Source organism: Hypomesus nipponensis, chromosome 16 (genome assembly GCF_054491055.1).
Source record: "Hypomesus nipponensis isolate SF chromosome 16, ASM5449105v1, whole genome shotgun sequence".
Lineage (NCBI taxonomy): Eukaryota > Metazoa > Chordata > Actinopteri > Osmeriformes > Osmeridae > Hypomesus > Hypomesus nipponensis.
Genome location: NC_140376.1, coordinates 3195415 through 3205054, shown reverse-complemented (window position 1 = coordinate 3205054; position 9640 = coordinate 3195415). Strand labels below are relative to the sequence as shown.

At 48.1% G+C, this 9640-nt stretch overlaps 1 protein-coding gene and 1 non-coding gene across 2 annotated transcripts; one reads left to right on the top strand and one right to left on the bottom strand.

Moving 5' to 3' along the window:
* Positions 1-795: 795 nt before the first annotated feature.
* Positions 796-6170, bottom strand: hapln4 (hyaluronan and proteoglycan link protein 4). Its single transcript, XM_084675956.1, has 5 exons — positions 6013-6170; positions 5081-5207; positions 4209-4571; positions 3652-3954; positions 796-2230 (listed from the first exon to the last, which is right to left on the bottom strand). Exons 1-5 carry the CDS (start codon positions 6019-6021, stop codon positions 1857-1859), a joined length of 1176 nt encoding a protein of 391 aa, XP_084532082.1. The 5' UTR covers positions 6022-6170; the 3' UTR covers positions 796-1856.
* A 293-nt stretch (positions 6171-6463) lies between these two features.
* trnaa-agc (transfer RNA alanine (anticodon AGC)) lies at positions 6464-6536 on the top strand. Its single transcript has one exon. It is a non-coding gene; the product is annotated as a tRNA-Ala (tRNA).
* Positions 6537-9640: the final 3104 nt, after the last annotated feature.

The following is a 9640-nucleotide window of genomic DNA, read 5'->3' as shown; positions in this document are numbered from 1 at the left end:
AAACCAAGCTGTGTATACAGCCACAGTGTATAGACAGAGTTGTCAGGGAGCTGAGGCGGCAGATGGGGGAGAGAGAGACCGTCCATCTGGACAGGCAGGGATTCAGCTCTGGCCGCACCTCTGGATTAGATCTTCCAGCTGACCCTCGTCCTCTTAGGCCTGTAGTTCTACAAGCCCGACCCCTGACCCCTCTTGCAGGGGATGATAAATGAGACTTGAATGAAAGCAAGCGTGGCCGTCTGCACCCCAGTTTACTGTCCGGGGGGGGGGGGGGCTGGGGAGGCGACCCAACTGTTATTGGGTCACCTCATTTCATTTTGTGCCTGGGGAAGGAGAGGAGGTTTGCTGAAATGAAAATAGCATTTTCATCCATTCGCAGTTCCTGAGCTTGAAGTCTGAGATGTTGTTCCATCTCTTCGCCACCCTCTCCCACATAGCCTACTTTCCCCTCCCTCTGTCCCCCCCCCCCCCCGTCTTATGCCTTAACAGACCCCTGTGCTGTCGCTGGACAGAATGTCTTATTCTAATCATCGGCGCATTCAGTTTCTGTGGCTCTCATCACTTAGCAATAATCACTCCATCATGAGACTTTGCTACTTTTCCGCGACCTCAAGCCGACTCGCGGCTGTTGCCACGGCAACGGCGCGGTCACTTCTGTGACACTTGGCCCCCCTGTGCCCCCCTGTCTCAGCCCCCCCAAAAAAAATACAATAAAAAACTTTTGACAAAAATCAAGCAAAAGGTGAAGAGTGTAGGTAATGAAGAGGCAGAGACGGGTTATTTTCTATTAGCATCACATATTTAATCACCGGTATTGTCAAGGCTTCATTCTCCACCTCGGAAGGTTCTCTTAAAGAATCCTTTTCTCCTCATACATTCATAAATCAAGACAAAGGCAATGTGTCCACTGGGTAAAATTGTGCTCTCTGGTAATAGAACAAAGAGTGCAGAACAGATAACTATGGCTGTATAGCTCTGCATAGCTCTGAAGGTGAACAAGCAGCTTGAAGGTTCAGCAAGTAGCCTATCTAAAGAGATCTTAGTTCAGGTATCTCAGCCTGCAGTCCCACAGATCATGAACATGCTGGCTGGGCTAATGTAAGAGAGCCGGCTTAGGAGAAAGCAAAGGGCAAGAGCAGTATTTTCCCATTTTACGCTTTTTGTGTTTTGGTAATCTAGGCCAATGTTGTAACTCTTCTACATGCATGTTGAGGAGGGGGGTTACGGCCAAACCTGGCAACCAAATGGATGAGGCTTCATTGGTAGGGTGAAAAAGCCATGCCATTCTCTTCCAAATCTCGTGCTGGCCCCTGACACCTTACAGTGGGCTGCATGAGCATGAATTGGGTTTGTAGCTAATTATGTCTGTCTTAATCAGACCTCTGACAATGTATTTTAGACAGCCACCCCTCTATCTGCATGCCTGTTTGCCTGCCTGCCTGCCTGCCTGCCTGCCTGTCTGTCTGTGCTGGCTGCTAATTAATGTCTCTCTGGTTGTTCAGAGTATTTTATTTCTCTTTTATCACAGGAAAACTCTCTCTTTTTCCCTTCAAACCCACAGGGACAAAACAGACTGTGTAAGGCGAACACACACAAACGCACACAGACACACACAGGCACACATAAACAGTTGTATTTAAGCTTGTGGTAGCCAGCGATGATAGCAGAGTCTCTCTTGCTCCTACGAAGGACGGACTGTCTGACACCCCAGAAGACAGAGAAAGACGTCACCTCTGATTTAACACCGCCACGCTTCTCCTCCCTGGCAAATCTCAGAATGAGTCTCGTCACTATGCGTTTTCGAAAGAAGCCATGGATTTAATTGCTGTGTTGGTTGTCTGCCTAGCCTCTCCGCTCTAGATGGACCTGGTTGTGTTCACGGGGAGGTCGTTGCTGCCACTCCTCAGCGACGGGAGCCGTGTGGGCCTGGGGCCTTCTCCCTCTTTGTTCTTGCGGAAGCAGAAGACTCCGTAGAGGCGGAACTTCTTATCGGGGAAGCCCAGGTTGCGGACGCCGGGCTGGGCTCCTCCACAGCGGGAACGGGGGTTCACTATGGGGTACCGGATGCTGCCGTCCTCCAGCCAGCCGGCCTCGCAGCGATCCAGCAGCTGGAGCTTCCAGGCGGCGTACAGATGCCCCACCTTGGCCACGGACGAGCCGTCACGCAGGCAAGCTTTCACAGCCTCGGCGTAATTCACCTTCTTAAAGCGCTTCAGGAAGTAAACCTTGCCTGGAGCAGGGAGAGAGGAGGGGTGGGGGAGGGAGAGAGAGAGCAGGGGATGAGGGATAAAGGAGAGAGAGGGGAGAGAGCTACCTGAGACTGCAGGAGCCCCGAGGGAAGGGGTCGGTCTGCCCAGACTCTCCGCCCAGACGAGACTGGGTCTGAGCCTTCTCCTGAGCCTCGTGTGGACAGAATACTCAATCAAGCCAACATCCATTCAGCGCAGGCAAATACTCCATCTCCAAATAGAGAAGCAATACTTTACCTATTGACGGCCCTTCTGGCTAAAATTACTCTAAAACGCTTCCATTTGTACTTTAATCTCGCCCAGGGGGACCAATTTTTCCCTTTGTTAATGTTACAAAAAATGGTCCTGCAATTTGCAATTTGACCTGAAGTGAACTGTGTTCTGAGAACCTGGATCCAGGGAACCAGAGTCAGCACCAGAGAACTCCAGCTCTTGGCTATCGATTCACCGTTTGTTTACGCAACTTCTGCCTGTCGGGGAAGAACATGGTCTCATATTTCCCAGAGGCCCACTCTGTAAATGTCCTCCAGATGGTGTGTAACAGTATCGGCCACAATCGTTCCTGAAGCTCCAGTCTTGGGCCAGATTGTCCACATGAATTACCTCACGGTGATGAGGATGGGCGTTCTGCTCTCCCTCCATACATACAGTCTGTTCACCTCAGACCAGCTTTCATGTTCATAGGAATTCAATTTTTGTTTTCTAAAGAACAAAGGCTGTATTTTGTTTCAAGGAATGCATGCAAAATTATAATTCTTTCACTAGTCGCCATTGCCCACAGTAACTTTCACAGACTCCTGGCTGTAAATCATGTTTTTGACAGAATGAAAGGATTCAAATTCCCCTGTACGAGATGTTTTATTCTGTCAAGGCCTTGCGCAGAATACTGCTGTGCCCTCAAAACTTTACCCTTTCCTGAGATTCTTCAACTTTAGTTTGGTTTCATCATGAAGTCTGCAGAAGGCCGCGGGTGGGTTCCAGGTGTCCCACACTGTCACACTGTTGTGTGGGTGTGATGGGAATCAAAGAGGCCCAAGATGAAAGAGCAGCCTGGTGACCCTGTGGCCCCTTCTCATTGAGCAGAATAAACAGTCTGATCTGAATCCTAGGGCCTTAAGCCTGCCAGATCACAGGAAGAGATCTGAGGCCATCCCTCGTGGAAGACAGTAACGGGGCTACCCTGCCCCCCCCCCCCCCCCCTATACACAGAACAATCACCTCTTCTCTTCGCCTTCATCTCCACAGCTCTGATCATTAACAGGTAAGGAGAGACCACCTAAAACTGTTTAGCACGTACTTTAATTTGACGTCAGATCACTGCAGAGGAAGGAAGCAGCGGAGAGGAGAGAGGAGCGGACTCTTGGCAGTGGCACCACATAGGCAAAGACACACAAACACTCACCGTTAAGGTTGGAGGTGAAGCAGAAGGCGTCGTAGCGCTCGTCCTCCTTGTGTCTGTAACCGTAGTTGCGGACCCCCGCAGGGGTGTCCTTCCTGCCGCACTCGTCCCGGGGGTGTGAGATGGGGTACTGGACCGAGCCATCCTCCAGCCAGCCAGCGTTGCACCAATCAAGCCCCTCCAGCCAGGCCTTGTGCAGCTGGGAATGGGAGGCCAAGATGGCGTCCTGCCCTCGGCAAGCCTCCTCTGCCTGCTGGTAGTTGAGCTTGTAGCGCCCTACTGGAGTGTAGTAGGGGAACACCACACCTAGAGGGAGACAGGGGCGCTGGGTCACTATCGCCTGTTTCGTTTTGTTCAGCCTAAATAATGCCTCTGTTAAACTTGCTCTAAACTTGTTCTTTTATGAGTGTACTTTGTTTCCCCAGCAAGTGTACTTTTATATTTACATACATGTCTGTCGTATTTACTATGACACCTGTTGGTATGCGAATGCTGGGTAACAACAAGCATGTCCGCTTCCTAAAGCAGGTCATGATTTCGTCCTCGGATGTCCATCTGACCTTCGAGGTCGAGGTTAACGAATCCCGTGTCGTCCTCCATGTCGTTGGTCACCTCGCACTCGTAGCGCCCGTAGTCGTCCAGCGTGACGTTGTGGATGACCACGGAGGCGTCCTCCGGGCCCGCCTGCTCCAGGGACACCCGTCCCAGATACCCCCCGAACGCCCTCTGCTGGCGGCCCAGCGCCACAAACACGTCCACGAACTGCAGCGCATCCGTCACCTTGGTCCACTTGATGCGGACGCGGTCCGGGTCGGAGTTCTCGGGCTCGTGGTGGAACCGGCAGGGCAGGGTGATGGAGCCCCCGCGGTGACTGATCACCTTACCGGGAGCCGTCTGCACAATCACCGCCCCGGTCTCGTCCTCTACCGGGAAGGGGGGAGGGGTTGGTGTGAGTTTGAGTCACTGCAAAATAACAGACTTTGTACGTGTGGAGTTAGCTACTTAGGCGAAGACAAAATTGAGCCAGGTACAGTGTTTCCACTGCAGTACCTACGCCCACCTATTGGACCCAGGGGGTCTGGTTTGTGTTACTGGCACACAAGCTGTTCCTAAGACTTTGTGTATGTGTGTGTGTGTGTTTCGTGCTCTGCTTCTAAGGACCTAGCCATTAACCACACGACACAAGAGAGTGATGCAGCCAAGCTGAAGGAGCCTCTAACAGATTTATATCATCTATATTCCTGAAGGAAATCTCACTCTTGGCAGTACTTTTTATCTTTAGCAAACATAACAGCTGCTCTTTTTTTTAAATAGTTTTCTCTCTGCGGGATAAAACATACTTTTCTCCAGAGATGAAGTATGTGTGTGATTGGAAAGCGATCTTTCAGCTTGTTAAGAACACTGAGAGTCGGAAGAGAAGACGAAATCTTACCGAGGACATGGACCACCCTCCTCCTCCCTTTCTCTATATCTGCTGGGAGGGAGGTCACGGACAGGGTGACGAGTAGACAGGTGTAAGCCACTATCCCCGTGTTCAGGACCGGGGCCTTGGTGAACATCTGTAGGGGGAGGGGGGTGGGGGGGGGGGGACACAGGTGGGGGATGGATTCATAAGGGTCCCCTGGAGCCCGGAATCTTCCAGTGGCATGCCAGGGAGTGTATTCTCACGAAGGTACTTTAGGTTTCACATAAACACTCGCGGAAATAAATGCTGAAACGGTTTCATGCTGGCTGTGTAAACAGGGTTGCTCATACGAGGGGGTTTGGGGCAGGGGTTGAGTGTGGAGTCAGTGGAGGGGATTTGAGTTAAGGCATTTCTTGTCAGTCGGTTGCAACAGTGAGGGGAGGTGAGATGATGGTGATGAAAACTTAAACAAAAAAGTATTTGGCTGGATGTCATAAAATAATATACATATACGGTAGGTAGAAATGTAAGGTAAATCTGGGCAGAGTATATGTAGTATCATTGCCGGATCAAATATTTTGCAGTCATACTGGTTGTCTGCACAGTAGCCTACACATTGATACACATTGGATAAGTAGGCTTATAGGCTGTTTCTGGAATTTAAGTACAATGTCATGAACGTCGTATGCAGCATCTTGCAGAAGAAATCTTCTTTGTTACGCATTAAAAAAAATGTATTATAATGCTGCCGGACTAACTGCAAAAGCAGAGCATATGTTATGATGACACTCTTCATGAGAGTTCGTTGAATTTCGAACGCATGATGCAGGTTTAATCTACATGCGCAACTGTGCTGCCTGCAAGATACATTGTTATCAAGGCTAAACACAATGACATCCATGCAGTAAAAAGTGCGCATGACACAAGGAACCAAACCACTACATCACATGATAACTTACCATCATCATAAATACAATACTTTCTGGACGAAGTTAAATGTGCCGTCGTAAACTGTGTGCTTCGGATGGGCCAGTGGTGCAGTACTTGACTCGTATCCCCTCTCTACTGCGGTAGCGGTTTCTTGTCCCATTGCTGTCTGATTATGGCAATGCAGGAGAACTGCTGACGGACTGAATCTCCAGGATAGTGGGACGACTCCCGCGTACCTCATTTTCAGCATAATGACGTGGGAAACCCTTTCACAGTTATACAGAGCTACGAGCAAATCAGGATATAGCCCAGTGTACAAATAAGTACATAGTATACCTATGTATTTTTTGTCATTTTTTATATCGTAATTTTTATTTTCATTGACGTATTTTTCTTGATTACGCATTCATTCAAGTAAAATACGAAGAATTTACTGACCCCTGTGGTCATCTAGATATTAGGTATGACGTGAGCTCCACCGGGGGATTAGCTCAAATGGTAGAGCGCTCGCTTAGCATGCGAGAGGTAGCGGGATCGATGCCCGCATCCTCCATCTTTTCTTGTTGTAACGTGTCGAAAAATATACACAGCACATCTGAATCAGAATCAGAATGGGATTTATTCGCCATGAAAGTTTGCACAGACAAGGAATTTGCTTTGGCAGGAAGGTGCATACAGTAAACATATAGGAATCTTAAATTTAAATATGTGGTCTAACTATACTAAGGATACATAAACTAGCAATACTAAGTGGAATATAATTAAAATAAAATCTACAATAAAGTAAAATATAAGTTGCCAATTTACAATATAGAATACAATATAAAATACAAATAATTACAGGAATTGAGTGTAGTGCAAAATGTAAATAGTTTTTTAAGGACATTCAGTCAGTGTGAGCTTTGGCCTTGTTGAGGAGGCCAACAGCGGAAGGGAAGAAACTGTTTGTATGGCGTGAGGTTTTGGTCCTGATGGACCGCAGCCTTCTGCCAGAGGGGAGTGACTGAAACAGGGAATGTCCAAGGTGGGAGGAGTCAGCCACAATCTTCTTCGCCCGTCTCACGGTCCTCGAGGTGTGCAGGTCCTCGAGGGAAGGCAGATTGCAGCCAATCACCTTTTCTGCAGTGCGGATGATACGCTGCAGCCTGCTCTTGTCCTTGGCAGTGGAAGCAGCGTACCAGGTGGTGATGGAGGAGGTGAGGATGGACTCAATGATGGCTGTGTAGAAGTGCACCATCATTGTCTTTGGCAGGTTGAATTTCTTCAGCTGCCGCAGGAAGCACATACTCTGTTGTGCTTTCTTGGTGAGGGAGCTAATGAAACAAACATCGGAATAATTTGAAACTATTTATTTTTCATCTTAATCATTATAACAATATATATTATCATCAGCACAGTTACATCTAAAAAGTCTAATTTACCCCTCAAACTACAATTACATTTATTCAGTTAGCAGACACTTTTATCCAAAGCAACTTCCAAGAGAGAACTTTAGAAAGTGCATAGGTCACTGATAATAACAACAACATGGCCACAAAAACATTGCAGGTAGCCAAAACATGAAGGATACATTGTGAACAACCAAAATAAGTGCCAAAGAGAAGAACCATAAGAGCATGTAGTTAAACAAGTTACAATTACATAACATGAACCGCTATAAGTGCAGGTGTACCTGTAGAAAAACAAGCCACAATAATAAAAACAATATATCACAGCAAGTACAAACATTTTAATCAGTTACCACTAACCACAAGAGCAACAAGTCTCTAAGCAAGAGTCATTGTGATCCTTGAGTAAACTAACATCGGGTCAAGCAAACCATTACTAAGTACCGTTGTACTCCCGGAACAAGTGCGTCTTGAGCCTTTTCTTGAAGGTGGGGAGACAGTCAGTGTCTCTGATGGAGGTGGGGAGTTGATTCCACCACTGGGGGGCCATGTTGTAGAGGGTGAATCTACACTATCGAGAGACTGCAGCCATGTGGGCCATGAGGGAGAGCTCGTCATCCATGGTAACCCCAAGGTTCCTGGCAGAGGATGAAGGGGTCACCGTTGCAGATCTCAGGGTGATTGAGAGATCGTGGGAGATGGAGGGTTTAGCCGGAATGATGAGAAGTTCTGTTTTGGTGAGGTTCAGCTGGAGGTGGTGCTCGGTCATCCAGGCGGAGATGTCTGTGAGGCAGGCCTCAATCCTAGCTGAGATCCCTGGATCAGTTGGGGGGAACGACAGGTACAGCTGCGTGTCGTCAGCGTAGCAGTGATAGGAGAAGCCATGAGAGGTGATGATTGGTCCAAGTGAGGTGGTGTACAGAGAGAAGAGGAGGGGTCCAAGGACGGAGCCCTGTGGGACACCAGTGGAGAGCTGGCGAGGGCCTGACAGTTTGCCTCCCCAGGAGACTTGGTAGGATCTTCCCGACAAGTAGGATGAGATCCACTGGAGTGCTGTGCCAGTGATGCCCATCTCAAAAAGTCTGTAGAGCAGGATCTGGTGGTTAACCATATCAAACGTTGCAGAAAGGTCCAGCAGAATGATGACGGATGACCTGGAAGCCGCTCTGGCAGACTGGAGGGCAGTGGTGACTGAAAGGAGGGCAGTCTCTGTGGAGTGGCCAGTCTTGAAGCCAAATTGGTTGGGGTCAAGCAGGTTGTTCTGAGAGAGAAAGTTTGACAGTTGGTTAGATACAGCACGTTCAATTGTTTTTGAAAAGAATGGTAACATTCTTTTTTGTCTTTCTTAATTTTGCATTAATTCAAGTAAAATACGAAGAATTTACTGACCCCTGATGGTCAGTTTGATATTAATAAAGTGGTTGGCTCCACCGGGGGATTAGCTCAAATGGTAGAGCGCTCGCTTAGCATGCGAGAGGTAGCGGGAACGATGCCCGCATCCTCCATCTTTTCTTGTTGTTGTAATATGTCAGAAAAATATACACAGCACATATACAAACATCGGAATAATTTGAAATTATTAATTTTTCATCTTAATCATTATAACAATATATATTATCATCAGCACAGTTACATCTAAAAAGTTTAATTTACCCCTCGAACTAACAAAGTTTTGTGTACGACATATAACAAATTGAAATGTAAGCAACGATAAAGGAATGATATTATGGAAATGAAGAAACGCCTAAGTAGAGTTCCCATAGGCCTTTATGTAAAGTTTCCACCCTCCAGTATTGCTCTCCTCACACCCACAGTTATTGACGCTGTCTAACCCAGCCTGCCTGAATCTGCCTATGTCTGTTTAGCCTGTGTGCTATATGCAGCTGAGGCAGAGGTCTCTGGGGGCCAGGCTGAGCAGACGTCTGCAGAGGGGGGCAGGGAACGTCCCTCGTGGATCCCATCACGGACAAGACTGCTCCGGAAGTCCACGTGTGTCTGTCAAACTGTGTGTGTGTTTGTGTGTGTGTTTGTGTGTGTGTGTGTGTGTGTGTGAGTGAGAGGGGGAGGGAGAGAGGGGGGAGGGGGAGTGGGAGAGGGGGCAGTGCAAGCATGTGCAAGCAGACCGTTCAGTGTTGCTATACATCAGCAGGACAAAAACTGCTGAGTGGGAATGGATTAGTGTGTGTGTGTGTGTGTGTGTGTTTGTGTGTTTGTGTGCGTGTGTGTGTGTGTGTGTAGCTCATACTGACCCATATGTGTGCTGTTAGAT